The 16,849-nt window shown below is 39.9% G+C and overlaps 3 protein-coding genes across 9 annotated transcripts; 2 read left to right on the top strand and 1 right to left on the bottom strand.

Annotated features, from left to right (window-relative positions):
* Positions 1–1,545: 1,545 nt before the first annotated feature.
* LOC112275537 (uncharacterized) lies at positions 1,546–4,843 on the top strand. 7 transcript variants are annotated; one of them, XM_090246644.1, is made up of 3 exons: positions 1,546–2,283; positions 2,486–2,626; positions 3,156–4,843. In XM_090246644.1, the coding sequence occupies exon 3, from the start codon at positions 3,383–3,385 to the stop codon at positions 4,175–4,177; it is 795 nt and encodes a 264-aa protein (XP_090102770.1). In that variant the 5' UTR covers positions 1,546–2,283; positions 2,486–2,626; positions 3,156–3,382; the 3' UTR covers positions 4,178–4,843. The 7 variants fall into 7 exon arrangements, with proteins under 7 accessions (XP_090102770.1, XP_073386488.1, XP_090102771.1 ...); XM_073530387.2 differs by having other exon boundaries at positions 1,546–2,279; positions 2,361–2,626; XM_090246645.1 differs by lacking the exon at positions 2,486–2,626 and adding an exon at positions 2,361–2,485 and having other exon boundaries at positions 1,546–2,279.
* A 2,952-nt stretch (positions 4,844–7,795) lies between these two features.
* Positions 7,796–10,360, top strand: LOC112275780 (uncharacterized). Its single transcript, XM_024506408.3, has one exon. The coding sequence runs from the start codon at positions 8,990–8,992 to the stop codon at positions 9,902–9,904; it is 915 nt and encodes a 304-aa protein (XP_024362176.1). The 5' UTR covers positions 7,796–8,989; the 3' UTR covers positions 9,905–10,360.
* A 3,823-nt stretch (positions 10,361–14,183) lies between these two features.
* On the bottom strand, positions 14,184–16,145 carry LOC112275728 (ubiquitin-like protein-NEDD8-like protein RUB3). Its single transcript, XM_024506339.3, has 3 exons — positions 15,989–16,145; positions 15,333–15,574; positions 14,184–14,945 (listed from the first exon to the last, which is right to left on the bottom strand). Exons 2-3 carry the CDS (start codon positions 15,510–15,512, stop codon positions 14,568–14,570), a joined length of 558 nt encoding a protein of 185 aa, XP_024362107.1. The 5' UTR covers positions 15,513–15,574; positions 15,989–16,145; the 3' UTR covers positions 14,184–14,567.
* Between the last annotated feature and the right edge of the window lie 704 nt (positions 16,146–16,849).

Here is a 16,849-nt window from a genome sequence, read left to right on the forward strand (position 1 = left end):
AAAAATTACAATTATCTTACATAATTTTTAATAAAAAATTAAAATAAATAATAAAAGAATAATGACTACATGAAAAAAATCTTAATAAACATGTCTATTAATGTTTTTTGAATCTTACTTTAAATTTGCAATTATTCAAAGAAATGATAAATCTCACTATATTTAATAAGTTGCAATTTGTAAAAAAACTATGTGAATAATGATAAGAACTTTATGTAAATTTGCATCTATGTATCAACCCATATACACTAAACAATTTGTTCAAACAAGTTTGTAATCTATTTGCATGAAAAAAAATGAGATATATAATTTTCTATGATTTCCTTCTTAAAAATCTTTGGTTGTCCTTCTTTCATTATAGATTCAATAAACATCAAGAAATACCATATATAAAACATGGTTCAATAATTAATATTAAAAGATTTTCAATTAAAAATATTAAATATTAAATATTATATTTATTAAAATGATTTTTTTTCATTTAAAAAACTTTTATTATTATTTTAAACAAATGAAAATGTATATTTTTAATTCATTCTATTTTTTCAAATAGGCTTCTTAATAAAATACATACATATATATATATATATATATATATATATATGCTATGTGCAATAAAATCAAATTTGTTATTATTCAATATATCTTATAATTATTTGACACATAAATACAATTGTAGAACCAAAGTGACCATATTTGTATTATTTCAAGAATTATGATAATCCCTAATAAAAAAAGTTCTCTTATCTATTATAGTAGAAACAATATTTTATACATGATGTCTGCTATGACCATCAATAAAGCTTAGTTTCTTATTGGATGAATGTATAATGTATCATTATTGTAATTAAGGAGGTGCAAAAGCAATTACTTTTGATTTATTTTCTTATCAACAATGGATGAAATTGAATATATATTATCTTTGTTCTACACTAAATTATATTTTTTATTTTATTTTATTTAAAAAATTTAAGCATGACTATCTAAATTCAAAATAATTTGATTATTAATCAAATTATAAATATTTTTTGTTCTTTAAAAAATCTAAATACAAGAATAATACATAAAATTTGGACTTATTTACACAACTTTACTCAAATTTTCTCTTCACCAAAGACACAATTCCAACTAATAACCTGTAATCAATACTACCAAATAAATAAATTCTATTTGAAATATTTATTTGATATTTTTTTATTAAAAATTAATAACATAACTTAAAACACCAACACTGTACAATTTAATATGTGCTCTATTATTTAGATTGAAACCTTCATAAATTAAGGGAAATATTAAATAGGCCAAAGTTTTTACTAAATCAACCCACGGATCATGAAAAACAAAATAGCATGAAAAACAAAATAGCTTCTAGATTCATTTCTCCATTATTGGATCTGCAACCAATAAAAACCAATCATATTCTTCATCAAGAGTGAGTAAATTTAGTAAAATCATGGGTATATTTAGTATTCCCCTAATTTAAATCCAGTGAAAGCAAATCTCGAATTTTCTGAGAAACCCTAATTTAGTCGAAGAAGCGCAAATCATCATCTCCTCGGAGAACGCGAAACCCCAATTTAGTCGGAGGAAGCGAAATACCTCACGCTCGCGGGAGGAAGAGAGAAAGTGTGTGTGCTAGTATTGATTGGAAGGGCGATGGCGGTGTCGCGTCAGGGAGGAAGAGGAAGTGGGGAGCTTTTCCTTTTTCACAAGGCGGAATCCACAGCGTAGGGATGATCCGCTAAAACAGCTGTGTATGAATATGAAGCATTTACGACTCTGTCCGTGTCGGCGACGGCGTTCACGTCACCGTCTTCGCGACGAGCTTTTTCCGCGCCGGAATCATTCGCTGGGAGCATCACACGGCAACAGAGGGGGCTGATCGGATTGCGAAATCAATGAAGCAGGGAAGAAGGTTTTACCCTCGTGGGAGATGAAGTGTGGATGCAGAAAGCCAGGTGCAAATTTCTTTCCAGGGTGCGGAGCCACAAACTCATGGATCCGGTGGGCTAGTGTGTCGCGTGGGAGGCGAGGTGTATTTCCTGGAGCACTGTTCCCCTGAGCCCTTTGACCGTCGACAGAGCAGGAGATGTGGCATCGAAGCATGCGTCCTTTTGGTGCGCGCGGCCCCACATGGCACAGTTTACCGTTTTTTGTGGTGTATATGAGGTACGGCCGTCGACGTCAACAGAAACGACCCATCGGAGGTCCCTCGCCCACTCGATCGCTCCCTCCATGAAGTGGGCGCTCGGATCCTCTTCGCCCTTTCTTGGCCCCCAGTAAGTAAGTAGCCCTCATCTCTCTGTTTTGCTATCTTGGCTCATCTATAGTAACATGTTTTTATTTCGTTGTTGTCTCAGCTTCCGTTGTACGATGCAAAAGAAAAGGTTGCATCAAGTGTTCGCATGGTGCCTGCCGAGGTGTCCACAGCAGGATCGGTTATGGAGCTTTTGTGCAAGCAAGTAACCGAGAGGGAGCCGTGCAGGTCCGAGTCAGAGAATGTCAGCATGTGATGATGGAGAGCATAGTCTGGCTTTGCAACTAGTGGCTGAGAAGCGAATTATTTTGAGTCGGATGCTTTGGAGGCCGCTTTTATCCTTGCTCGTGTTGCTATTCTTATTTCGAGGCATGTTTCAGGTTACAATTGGTTGAATGACGCTCTAGTCTGGTGATAAGACTTTCGCTTGGTGTCTAAAAGTTTCAGCAGTAGGCGTCCCTGCTATTTGGTTGGGTAATTTTAAATTCCACGAGTCAATTGCTGTAGTCCAATGAATCGATCTCCTGCTTTTACCCGAAACCTGAAGACTTCCTGAGTTGGCTGGCGAATGTTGTGAGAGTCGCTTGTAACAGGGGAACTGTCTGGTAAAGACCACGCAGTGTAGAGAATTAAGGGCCGTGGATCAAATTCATACGCTTGGTTTATGATTCTATTAGATTGCAGCGCTGGATGCTACTCTTCTGTTTCAAAGAACGAAGAGCATGTTGTAATGGATCAAAGTAATGGTGGAAGTTGTAACAAAGTTGGTTTATAGTTTCGATTGTACTCAACATTCACATGTCTAATTTTGGTATTTTAAAGGTAGACTGGAATCTTGCGTCTGTTCTCCTGGATGTCATGAGAAAATATCATGCCTGACGTGTCGGTTTTTATGCAGATTCAGCCTGTGATGCCTCTGTTCATGGACGACCCTCAGTTTATGCAATTGATTAGTTCCGTGCCCCGAATTTTGAGACTCTGCTGTTCATATCGCCTCCCTGTTCTTGACCACACTTCAAGTTTAGTGAGCAATCTCGGTGCAAGGCACTTGTTGGGTCAATCCTTCGGTCGAGTGTTCTCAAGGCTTCACATATTTGCGAAGGATTTGCGTGAGAGAGTGTGAGGATGGCAAGCCTTAACAGCCACCAAGAGAAGTTCGTCGGCTCGAAGTTACACCATAGCTCCAGCAGCTATTCCAGAGCGTCAGAGTTAGCAGCAAGCAAGATTATCCATAAGCGCAGGAGAGCTTCACGCAGGACGCCTACCACGATTCTGAAAACAAGCTGCCAGGAGTTCAGAGAGGCAGTGCAGAAGCTGACAGGGTTTCATCGTCCAACAATGACAACCTCCTCCAAGACGTCGCAACCCAAGATACCAAGCTACGAACACGATGTCAATCCCCGTCAGGTCAACTGCGAGGATGACACTCAAGTCCCACTTCAAGTGCACAGCTCCTCGCAAAGTGTGCCATCGGATCTAACCTTGGAACTTCCGGACGCCAATTTTTTTCAACAGTTTTTGCGATGCAACATGGACTCCACTAGCCCTGGCACGCATGAAGATCGCAGCAAATTCGATGCTTCGGTTCCCAGTTTACGAGGAGCTCGATTCCCAACTTTTGCAAACATGCCACCGGGCATGAGAGCGGTGTATCGTCAGCCAGTCCCTCCGCCAGTCCCTCCTGATGGCCCCTTCGGCCCGTCGGGCCTGCCCCTTATGCCATCACTGTGGGACATACTCGGCAGTGATTTCATGAGCTCCTTGGCTAAGCTTCAAGATCCTGGTCTGGCTCCAAATCCTTACCTGATTGCGCTGGAGAATCAGTTGCTGGCCAAATTCGCTCGGCGCATGCAATTGCCCACATCTAATCCTTCGGACCCATGGTACCCCATGGACTACATGCCTCCAATGAGAGCGTGAGCGCAATCTGTTCCAATTCGATCCCCAAACATCCCGAAGTTTTACTACTCCACATGTAAGTAACCGAGTGCTAGAGATGAAATAGCACCATTTTCTGCAGATGCTGGAGTAACCGTAAGGTGGACCTTGGAAGGTGTGTTAGTGTACACCTTCCTTCTACACATGTACAAATTCGATGTCTGCAACTCTGAAATTCATAGACACCCGATTCGATGATCGGGTTGTAGAGTTAAGGTTGTCGATTCTACATATCGACCAAGGTCATAATGTGAAGAATCAAGGTGAGAGGTCCTGTGTTATTTGGCCCTAGTGAGTCTCAAGCTCTGATGAGACCCATTAACTTGACTCGCACCCCAAGAGTGTGGATGTAGTTGGACCCAAAGTATGTATAGTTGTTGCAAGCGTGTGCTCTGTGAACATACCGATCAACAACGTATTAATCTAGTTAGCTCGTCTTTGTATGTCCCTTGATATTCGAGTATCTAGTGGAGGAGAACGATTCGAACGCTGTTTCATGTCGTCTGGCTCTGTGGACGAAAGCCTGGTCGTGGAAAAAGTTCTACAGCTTGGGTTCGGTTTTGTTCTGGGCATGCCCATTGTACGCCATTGTTGACAACTACTGTAAAACTTGGTTCACTGTTTTGTAGTGACAACTCTTACCCGTGACTCGATGGTTTATTTATGTCCCTGAATGAATGGCTGTTGAGCAACAACTCTTGCTGCGTGTCGAACATAGGTCCTGTGTTCCATGCATCACTCCCAACTGCCAAATCGTCGAGACAGTTATCGGTCAAGAGGAAGACTCTCAAGATTGGAGTGCCGCCCACATCCTCGGTAGCAATGTTGTCATGTGTTATGGACGAAGTGTTCTACTGTGGTCAGTCAACGAAAAACTTGTTATTTTTCTCATGTGAGGGAACGATGTGTATTATGTAAGTTGTGCTTGCAGTGCATTGAAACATAGGCACACTGAAATGACTGTTCCAAGCATTCAGACTTGTGAATTGGCCGTTGTTGGGGCAATCTCATTCAACCAGCAAACTTGCAAGTTTCTAGTGGCTCTCTCCCTCACCCTCAGAACATATTCATTCTAACAATAAAACACACAATCAACTCATTGAAAGTTCAGCCATAGTTTATATCATTACAGAGTACTGTGAAAATATGAGTCTATGTGTACATGGATCCATCAATCATGGGCATCATAGGAGAGGTGGGGACAGTGTATAATTGGGATCTCTGGTAAGCGTCCATCAGGTTTGGCATGGGATTATTATTTTTATTATTATTATTATTATTGCCATCACTGTTACAAAGACTTATATTTCACTCTCATGTTTCTCTCAACATTGATTGTGATGCTTTGAACAGCAGGACTAGTTCAGGGAAATGTGGCAGGAGCTGCTATCATTTTGATGTACAATCAAACACCATTGTTTGGATCCTAAGCTTTGATTGTGTTTTGATTATATATATATATATATATATCTATCTATCTATCTATCTATACATGCATATATATATATATAGAGAGAGAGATTGAAAATATATATATATATATACACATGTGTATACAAAGGTTAGACCAAATGACATGCCATTATGCAAGGGTCTCATGTTGCCTTAGAGCATTGCCACCCAAAGCCTCCACTCTCAAACCCCCTTGCAAGATAAAATGAGAAAAAAGTGGCCTCTATGGACTACCCCCTCTGCCTGGTAGAAGCCAAAGCTGGTGCTTGCTAACCGCCCTACACTAGCTCCGCTGAGGTTCCACTCCAAGCCTTGACATCTACAGGAGAGAGATGATTCTACTGTAGGCCACCAAGGAAACAATCCATTTTGCAAGGGCCAATGACCAAGGCCACAGTAGAGCTCTTTTTTAGGTCGGGGCAGCTTAGCCAGCTGTTGGCGATACCAGTAACCATATTCTTAGCTCCGCTATTGTAGGTGCCCTTTCAATTTTTTTTTAAGATCTCTTCTTACTTAATAAATGGTATATTAAAAATATGGACTGAGATTAATTATCTTATTATTTCGTAGGGTTTCCTCACACAAGTTTACATTTTGAAAAGATCATATTGTTGCACAATCTTAAATCATAATTTTAAATAATAAAATAAAATAGAATAAAACTTAGAGAAGGATTGAAGGAAATAGACAAAGGAGGTGGAACATGAATAGATGTAGGTAACATGGGGTTTATTTCTTGTATCTAGATAAGCCATTGCACCCATATATAGATATTTTGTGAAAAAAATGTGATAGCAAGAGAATAATAATAATAATAATAATAATTTGTATGAGAGAGTTTGTTGTGTAGATGAAAAACTATGAGGTACATTGTCCACACCATTTTATTGGGTTTGTTGTGACAAATATAGTATGTTTTCTTGAATAGATGCCATTATGTAAAAATATTAGTCTTTAATATTCAAAATAAAATTATTACATTCAATTTGTGATGTAAAATAAGAGAATCTAATATAACATAATTTTTTTCTTATCAAATACATACTTTAACAAAAAAAAATATTTAGTTGAATAATTTATATTATTAACTTGGTTGAATAATTTACTTAGATGTATAATTTAAAGCCTTTGCAAAAGACAAATGTGTAAAAAATTTAATTTAATTTAAATTATTTTCATATTAAAAGTATGTATCAAGTTCTAAATCCAAGTACGTAGCAAAGTAACTTTTCAAAAACCTTTTTTCCTTTAATATTCAAACAAACCACAACAAATTAACATAGCATTAAACACTATGATACAAAGTGATATTTGTCATGTTTAATAAATTTTGAGTGATTTCTAGAATCAATATTGAATAATAAAAAACCAAGTCACCCACTCCTACATTTAAAGTAAAAAAATGTTTTGAAAAAGTTTTGAAATTGTTCAAAAATGTTTGAAACAGCTGTGGACTTCACCACATTCATACCCTCAATTTATATTCAGAACAAAGCTTGTGAAACTGTCGCCTGCCAAATCGGATGAAGCCAAGTTCCCTGCCGTGGGAAGGGGGTTCTTCGATGGCAGGCGCCGGACGGAGGTCACGGACGAGTCATACCACGTTCGTCAAACCTTCGTTCAGTTTTCGTTCATGTAGCTAAGACGAGAAAGCTCACCGTTCGCGGTAGGCATGGAAGGAACTGAGACGGAGATTCCATGAGACGGAACGAATCGGCGATATTTGGACGTCCGTCGTGAATGCGACGAGAGAGCGGCGGTGCCCGTCGCGGGACTGGTGTCGCGGTGAAGAGAGAGCGATGCGTCCTAAACACTATCGGAGATGGTCAAGGTCAAGCGAGGTTCGAGGAGATCCGGGTACAACATGCGACTCCGATGGGCGACGTTTTTCCTGCCGGTGGTCATCCGGGTCGTGGACTGTCGGTACGGAAAGAAGCAGCCCTGCAGTGGTAAAAGGCGTCAAGCGCTCGTCATGTTGACTGAATCGGGAGTGCGAGGGCAGAAGATGAAGAATGCGAGAGTGTGCGTGTCCTGTTGTAGTGATAGTCTACATGACGGTAGCTCACCACCGTTCGACCCTTTTCACAACGGTGCAATATCCCTGAGAACCAAGCCGCGACCAACCCCCCTGGAGCTGGGAACTTTTTTTTCCTTCCTGGCAGGATTCACTTCTATAGTGTAGTTCCCCGCTGTAGTCTGCAGAATATCCCTCTCCAGAGCTCACGGAGATCTGCCCAAGTAACCACTAACGATGCGTACCAGCCACTTTCGATTGATTGTCTGCGTAGGAGAAACCTTGACGGTCAAGTCAGGGCTGTGAGATATAGGTGGAATGATTATTTGGTAGCTTAGGACACTGAGATTTATGTTCTCATTTGAGCATACGAGCGTCGAACTCTCGTCCGGACTGTTTGGATTGCGGCACTGAGTGGCGAGGAACTTCTCTTCAGTAGCGAAGGACTTGTCTTGTATGAGAAGGAGTTTGGATCGGTGGGTGCAGCTCGACTAGAGACGTGGGGTAAGAAGAAGGGCAGGGCGAGGCATTTAGATGGGTTCTGTTTTTTAGTTCTGTTTTCTTCTTTTATTTTTTGATTGAGAGTAGGGGTCATGGAAGGGATCGATTTTGTTTAGCTTCTATGGATTGCCCAAGTGTTGGTATGCATGGAAGACACTCTTGCCTTGATCAAGTTACAGCTGATAATCTGTTCGAGAGTCATGGGGAATATTGCGTAGAGTGTCGAGATTCATCGCAGTGTTATTTGAGGTTTCGGGAACTGTTCAAGTGGGGGTCATTTCTTAGCATCAGAATATCAGGTGCTTAGTTCATTTTTACAGGAAGTCGTTTAAATCAAACGGGTTAACTCCAGATTATCAAGAGAATTCGAAAAGCACCAAAAGCAGTGTCCTTATTCTACATAGTATCATTCAATCGAGATTGTATTTAGGTGTTGCCCAAACCAGGAATTTTGATAGTTAATCGGTGAGACTCCAAGTGGTATTAAGAAATAAGAAATGGTGAAGAGAGACTAAAAGACTAACGGATTCGATTCTTCACAATTTGAGCCCCAGCGAAGTCTACTTATTTCAAGCAGGTGGACAACTAAGAAACATCACAACAACGCGAGCCAGTTGTAGCATTGGTTGCATCATTGGTCAGTCGTCAATTTTCTTAATTCAACAAGTTTAACTTCCAAAGATCTCAGTGCACTCACATTTTTTCTTCACAAACGTATAGATCGACGAGAGCAGATCTTCACAGAAGGAAGCACCAGCTAGAATGCGACAAGCTGACCAAATTTCAAGAAAATCCGGCCTTCTATTGAGTTGGAAAAAGACCTAGCAATGGCCAATTGGCAATGGGACTGGGATTTTGAGCTGGAAGGCCAGCAAGAGTCACCATTGTCAAGCTCCCCGCTGAGATCGTCCAGCTCTCCATGCAGCTTAGCAATTCGCAGTGAAGAGCATGTGGCGCAGGAGCCATTGTCTGACGATGGGCAATGCAGGGACGAAATGGGAGTGGACAACTCCCCAGCCAGCAGTAGGTCTCTTGTTCAGACGCTACAAAAGTGTCTCACTTCGCTGCCTCAGTACACCAATATGACCGACTGCGCCCGGCAATCAATGAGCGACCCAGCTGGTGCCGCACCTACAACTTCAAGAAACTTCAGCTCACCGTCGAAGTCTCTTGGTCCTACAAAGCCATCTCCGAAGCGACGGCAGCGCCCCTCACGACGCACGCCCGTTACCGTCCTTGAAACCAATCCATGGGAGTTCCGAGATACGGTCCAGAGATTAACCGGCCTCCGCGCCGCGCCGAATCCAAACGCTGCACTGGTTCGACCTCAGCCTACGCGACCGGGTCCCAGCACCTTCGTTAGACCCGATTACCTGCAGCCCCTCCGTCCGTTTCGTTCAATTTCCACCCCTACTCCTCAGCCGAACCCATTCATCACTCCCCTTAGTCCCCCAATGAATCCATTAATGCACCCCTCCCTCCTACGATCCCGCTCGTCGGAGTTAACCATGCCGCAATTTCCTATGCGAGAGCCGGTGGAGAATATCACAGAATTACTGTACGAACCCGAGTTTCGAAACTTGACGCGCGCTTTGCCGGTACCCGCGGCTCCACTGCAACAATTTAGGCTGGATGCACAAAACTCATTACGGAACGTCTCCAACCTCGATGACGAGATTATGGCAAGCGGGTCATTGCCTCCAGATTTCCCAAGTTTTCGTGATCATGCTTCGAACGGTTAACTAACACACGTGGGTCTCAGTGGTATCTCCATCGACAATGGGTAAATTTGTCAGGACCATTCAGATTGTGAGAAACGGACGCAATCGTGATTTTATTTATTTTTACTTTTTACTTTTTAAAAATCTCAAAGCTTCACTTTGCTTTTGTGTATACGACATTGATCATAGCCTGACCACCAGTTATTAGAACCACAGTATGTGGAGCTTGTTTGAATCATTCTGAGTAGGTTTGTTTCCTTGAGCAGCGCAGCATTAGATGCTCCATAGTGCAGTATAGAACTTCAAATTTGACCCTAAACGTTCTCTTAGTTACTTGCTGATAATATGAAACCGTGTGCTTTTAAAACGTAGGGGATAGTGGCGTGAGACCCCCATCGAGCTTTCTAGCTTCGACTAATGTACAGATTTTTTCCCCACAAGCTTCAAGGCCAGCTTGTGCTGCATGTCTTCCTCATTCTTTGCCTTTTCTCGCAAACTTCGTGTTCGGCTTTTGCACGGCGAGAGCTCTCCACATAAAGATGCTCCATCTCGCAACATTTCAGCATGTCTGGATTGTGCATGTATTTAGTGGTGCTCTGACAAGGGGCCCAGTCAAGGTTTCAGCAAGTACATGAAATTGTCCTTCCAAGCTCTTTGGGAAATACATGGAGTGGCACCGCCCGCCCTGTAAGTATTTCAATCAGTCTCCTTCATTCCAATCGTGAAATCCAAGGTGCAATCGACCAAACAAGTTATGCAATTTAGTCAAAGATCACTAAAAAACCACCTTGTACCAATTCTGACGTGACGTCTTCCGATCATCGTCTATGAAACATTCGAGTCGGTCTGAACATTCCAACCAACGACTGACACTAATGTCCAGAATTAGGTTTGCATTTCAGCGACGCCGTTCAAGGACACAACTTAAATGCTTGCTGGAAATTCCTCCATTCCAGATCTCTACAAACAGATTTCCAGAGTGGAGAAAAAGTCAACACGTTGGCTTCATCCAATAGTTTTCATTCTCCGATAACCTGGAAATTGGTCTGCTAGGGGTCCACACGCGGCCTACAAGCTTCGGCCTACAAGTTTGCGAAATTCTCTGCTATTCCAGCTTGTGGATCAAATGGTCTAATACTATTCAACTCGAGTTTCAGTGATTGAAATCTCATACCACGGTCAAACTCATGGTACAGATTGCAGTACAACTGCCAACGTCTTCTCAGAGAAATCAGAAGGTTCGAAGAAAAACTTGCTGCATGGTCTGGAGTAAGAGCCTAGACTTTTATGCCGATGGATTGCGGACGTACTCAACAAGCTTGAACTTTACGTTTCAATAGACACTGGTTCCGAGGTTGAATTCTCTCGTGAGACCACGAATGGACACGGAGGGTATAAATAAGTAGAAATGAATGAATGCATGGAGCAGGACCGGGGGAGAAAAAAAAAACAGTTAATTGACCTAGGGCTCTCACTGGCTCCAAGTTTGACTAGAAGTACATAGTAAAATTCCCCTTTGAATATCTTTCCGGGCGATCGTTTTGGTGCTTTGAATGGGGATTCCCAGACTTGACCACGACACGAGGTGGAGAAGTGGCGGAAGTATCATCCCGCTGGCACGAAAGATTTTGTTGCCGAGGAGGGACCGAGCTTTCCCAGGACCTGACGCGGTTTACAACTTGTCCGACAGTAGTGGGGACTGGAAGGGCGGGGGGTCGGAGGTCTAATGCTGCTGCTGTTGATGTTGCTCCGAGTCAGTCCATGTCGATGTATCGGCCCCGGGCAGCAGCATCTGGTGGTGGGATTCCCCCGCGCAAGCATTGAGCTGGTCTGTCTATCTTTCTGTCTGTAGCCATGGTCTGTCCGCTCTGCGACTGGCTCTGCTCGATCCCCGCCTCCCCTGGAGGAGGGTAGTTAAGTGATGATAGAGGGAGGAGGATACTAGAATAAGCATAGTTTTGGTGTTGGTTATATGATGTTCATTGGAGGATGGTAGGAGAAGGATAGTTGGATGATATTTTCTCATCCTCTAAAATTACAAATTTGAAGTTATTTTTCATTAGATGATGTATGATTTCCTAAGCATAGTTTTTAAAATTTTAGTGATTAGAGGATAGATTAAAAGATGACAAAATAGAAGAAATCGTAAAAAATTAAAAAATAAAGATCTAAAAGGTTTAATGTGTATTAATGTAGTCAAATCAATTATATATATATATATATATATATATATATATGATGCCCTAATAAAATCTATTTATAAATGAGACCAAAACTTTATTTGAAATATTCCGGATGAAAGAGGAGAAACTTTTTATTTTTTATTTTTTATTTTAAAAAGACAAGATTGCCTCTTCATTTTCATTCTTGTTGTACTTATTAGAGAAAAACACATGCTACCTTTTCATTAGATTCTATTTTCTTTAAGAACAATTTTCTAAGACTTTTGTGTATTCTGTTGCCTCTTGATAGCCTTAAGCCAGGCTGAGTAGTGTAGGTACTCACATTATAAAGAAACTCATTTGCTTGTTGTTTGACCATGTCATAGAAGAAGTTACAAGATGAAAGAAACTCAATATCTTCCTCTTAATGAATTCTAGGAATTTTTTAAAAGTCATCTCTTGACTATGTTTCCTTTCTTTAATATTATGTGTTTTATTAAGTTATGTGGATGATAAAGGCTACAACTTTTTGGATCCATCTATTTGGCCTTTTAAAAGACAAATGTAAACTATCATATGTTTGAATTCGACAGTTTGGGGAAAAAACCAAAAATAAAAAAAAATGAATTAAAACCGTACAAATTATCATTGTCCAATTTTTAAAATTTGTTTTCTTTTAGGGAACAAATCGGATCTAGATACGGATAGCCCAAATAGAAGAGTACGACTTACCGATACACATATGAGTAATTTAATAAGTAAATGGATATTTTATTTAGACAGGATTTTAAATAAAAATTTAAATATACAAAATAGTGGCATTAAATTATTATAATTATAAATTGACATATCTAAATGAAAATAATTTTTATGTTTCATGTTATTCTAATATAAATAAAAAATAAACATATATATTTTTTTAATTCTTAATTTTTTTTGGAACTATCATATAAATTACTCCAAATTATTTGTGTTTAATCATTTTTCAAATTTTAAACCCAATTTCTTTCTAAAGTACACATTGCATAAAATATTCTCCAAAAAAAATAATACAATGCTTTTAAAAATGATGAATCTGGATGAGAATGTTTCAAGAATTTCAATATTATAACAATGTTTATATAATTATTTATTATTTTTATTTTTTATAACAAATATATTTTGTATTTTGATCAAAATTAAAAGAATTCGAGGCTTTTACTCAATTATACTGTATTAAATTGTTAAGCTTAAATTGATTTTTTTTGCTGAAATTGTTAAGCTTAAATTGCTTACTTATGATAGCTTTATATTCGATTAGCCACATATTTCATCTGCTAAATATATTGATTTCCAGCCCTCAAAACCTTATTTTCTAATCTTCAATAATTATTTTTAAACCTTCCACAACTTTAAAGCTTTGTATTTAGTATATATATAAAAAAACTATATATATTTGATACAATTATATTTTAATAAATTTATTTTTTTATTCTATACATTTTTCAATATAAAAATCAAAGTAAAATTTTGTAATCAATTTGGTTATTTTAAAATTAATTCAGAATATTTCAGACTTCCAAAAGATGCAATAGCAATAGAATTTGTCATCAATTTTGTAATCAATTTTGGCCTTTATCAAAATATAAATGGTTAAATTTTAATATTTATTGTATGATTATATCAAGGAGATTCAACATTTACGAATCCATCATTCTGAAAATATATACACACACAGAGATATATATATATATATATACATATACACACATAAATGTTTTATAATGGAATGTACAATTATATGTGAATATAATGTTTGTGTTTTTTGGTTCCTTGGAGCTAACGATGTTGCTTAGATTGTCTTCGTTTTGTAACAAAATACTTGTTTTTAAAAACAACGATTCTCCTAAAATATTTTACACTCGAGTTTGAAGAAAGAAAGAAGCAATGTGGTATTTACATGACGACATGTGCTAATTTTTATTTGTCCACATTAGTGATTTCGTAGTTTTGATATTATATGTTCATCAACTTAAACAAGTTTACAACCATATGCATTGTGAAACAAAACTACTGCATCACACCCCATTACCTACACCCACTTCTGTTTTTCTATATCTTTCCCAAAGTCCAAACAAGTCAATGCCCACATCAAACAATTGACAAACCTCGTTTCAACTTATTCATTTCTCACACATTTCCTCCCACATTTCTTAAGAAAATGTATCAGGATAGTTTATCCCTCCACCCCTGCCTTACAACCTTGACAGATTCCCACATCAAATGGTAATCAAATCCAAGTGGGCTACGGTCTAAATGAGCACAAAAATGCTAAAAAGTCACACTGTAAACCATAAAAATTACAAACAAAACAAACAAACAAGCGTTGTCTGTACAAGCACTGCAGAATCAGGGTTTCGTAGACAGAAGCTGTGCTGCTGCGAGGGTGTCCAAGTCTGCAGGGAGTGAGGAACATGGCGATGGTGAAGAGGATTCACAGCCAGATATAAGTGTGTCGGAGTGAGTGTGATGCTGCGTGGATGTCACAACGCCACGGTTGCGGTGGTGGGGGTGGTGGAGCTCTTCTGAAGACGCATCACATTGGTCAGCTTCTCCAGCAGCGTGGGAGGGCCCTTTCGCACTAATTGCACCGAAATCACGGTCTCGCCGGCCGCGTGGTCTACCGGGATGTAGGTGTGGAGAGATCGAGATTCGTGCAGCACCTCCCGATTGAACATTAGCTTCTGGCGGGACGCCGGGATGCCGTGCGCTTTCTCTACCGACTTCTTGAGGAGCCTCACCGTGTCCCACAGTGTGCATTCCACTCTGGTTTCAGTGGAGAGCGAGACCACGTTGACGGTGATCTTTCGGCTCTTTTGCTGGCACACGGTGCAGGTGCAGTTGTTACTCTTGGATGAGACCTATACCCAATTCATGCATTTCGAATATCAGTCCATTTACAGCGCGTCGACCTCCCTACCAACCCTAGTTTAGCTCCGACCTCTGAGATGTTGGATCGTTGATTGTAAGCAATGGTGTCCTATCCCACTGCCATGCAAGCATTTAACTATGTGGTGCACAACAGTTTTATGAAGTGATCTCCGTTGCAATTGACGAATAACCTCTAATGGTTCAGAATGTTTCTGAATGACAGACTCAGGGATAATGCTGCGCAATAGTTTGGAATCTATTAGCCCTGCATCGAGAGTTCATTTGCATGGAGATGGTTCATGCTTGTGCATCGTAGGTTTAGGAAACTTGAGAACATATCAGAAGCTCAGGAGAGATGCGCAAGATTGGGCAAGAACCTTGAGTTCTAGAGGTGCGACCCCTGTAACGTTGTAGAAGGCCAAGGGCTTGTCATCGTCCATTTGTTGCCCACGACACACCAAAACCGTCTCGTGGAGACTATGGTTGTTTTTACGACACAGCTTCTTCCTCAGTTGCAGGACTGTGACGGTCCGCGTTGCTTTCACTGAAACCCACATGGTTGGAGAGGGTCTCTTTGATTTGGCGCCGATGCCACAACAAACTTGTATCGCGTTTAGATCTACAGATTTCAAAGGAACGAAGGCTAAGTAAACTCGCAAGTACGAGGATTCCAAAAAGCGTACCACGAATCGTTTTGTGGTACTAAAAAATCGCACTGGTGACCGCCGGAGCTTCCAAGGCGGGCATGTGCGGAATACCCCAAAAACATGAGACCTGAAAACCGTTCGCTAAAAAGTCCTGAATTGTGAAAAATCATTTACAACGAGAGGCTTAAGCAGATACTTCATGACACACACAGGTTCTCATTTCTACGAGACGGCCGAACCCCGTTCAACGTGCACACCCCCTCAAGGGGCATCGAGCGTTTTGTCAGAATGAAACCTCCAGCCCAAAATCATTTACGCAACGGAGACGACGATGACAACCCTTGCTACCAAAAATTCATATTCCGTGCGAAACCGAGGCAAATTACCTGATTGAACGCCTCGATCTCTACCGACAGAGTGACGACCGCACCAGAATCGACGACCATCGAGACAGTCCTTGAATTGCCTTCAGTAGTGGCTCTCTCAGCACCAAGCTTGCTTACAATACTGTCAATCCTTCCACGACCTGTCCAAAACGATGAAGATGAACACGAAGACCCAAGCGCAGCAATCGGTTGCTGGCTTCGGTCAACCAGTTTGTCGGCGAGGTGACGTGGGGCGAACTTCCCGGGTGCAAAGTCCATGGATCATTTGTTGGATTGATTCTTGCTTTGGGAGTGGGTTCTCAATCAATAGGCATTGGTATTGGAGGGTTAAACATGTCATTGCAAAGCATGTTTCTACACTTGTGTTGTGAATATCATAGCTTTATACAACCGTTTGATTTGTGATTAATAGTGGTGTATTATAATTTTGTGACAAAATTGAATTAAGGTGTTACAATTCTTAGGAATAAAAAATTAAATGCAAATAAATATAAGTTTCTTGGTTTGTAACATCAAGAGACAATGGCACTTTAGTACTTGCAATTTTTTTAGTTGGAATTTTGTATTTTGTATTCACAACATGCATAGCTATGTTGTATTAATTTTAAAATCATACCTTATTACTAATAATTGTTGCATGTTAGCATCTAGCAATCTTCTCAACTAAAAAATAACAACTAATCAAATTATGGATTTAGGTTTTAATTAAATTAGTTATGTTTAGTTAAATGATTTCTTGTTAAGATAAATAGCACTAAGATAATAAATTGTTTTTAGAGACTATATAAAACAAAAGAGGATATATAAATACAACTCGCAAAATAAACTAATATTCTAATTTGTAATAACATAAAAAAATAT

Source organism: Physcomitrium patens, chromosome 23, assembly GCF_059467195.1.
Source record: "Physcomitrium patens ecotype Gransden chromosome 23, ASM5946719v1, whole genome shotgun sequence".
NCBI classification, from domain to species: Eukaryota; Viridiplantae; Streptophyta; class Bryopsida; order Funariales; family Funariaceae; genus Physcomitrium; species Physcomitrium patens.

Bases quoted from the DNA above. Each gene is read 5' to 3' on its own strand.
- LOC112275537 (XM_090246644.1), top strand. From the start codon at position 3,383: ATGGCAAGCCTTAACAGCCACCAAGAGAAGTTCGTCGGCTCGAAGTTA.
- LOC112275780 (XM_024506408.3), top strand. From the start codon at position 8,990: ATGGCCAATTGGCAATGGGACTGGGATTTTGAGCTGGAAGGCCAGCAA.
- LOC112275728 (XM_024506339.3), bottom strand. From the start codon at position 15,512: ATGTGGGTTTCAGTGAAAGCAACGCGGACCGTCACAGTCCTGCAACTG. The intron at 14,946-15,332 runs GTTCTTGCCCAA...AATTGGGTATAG, and splicing joins TCGCACCTCTAGAACTCAAG to GTCTCATCCAAGAGTAACAA.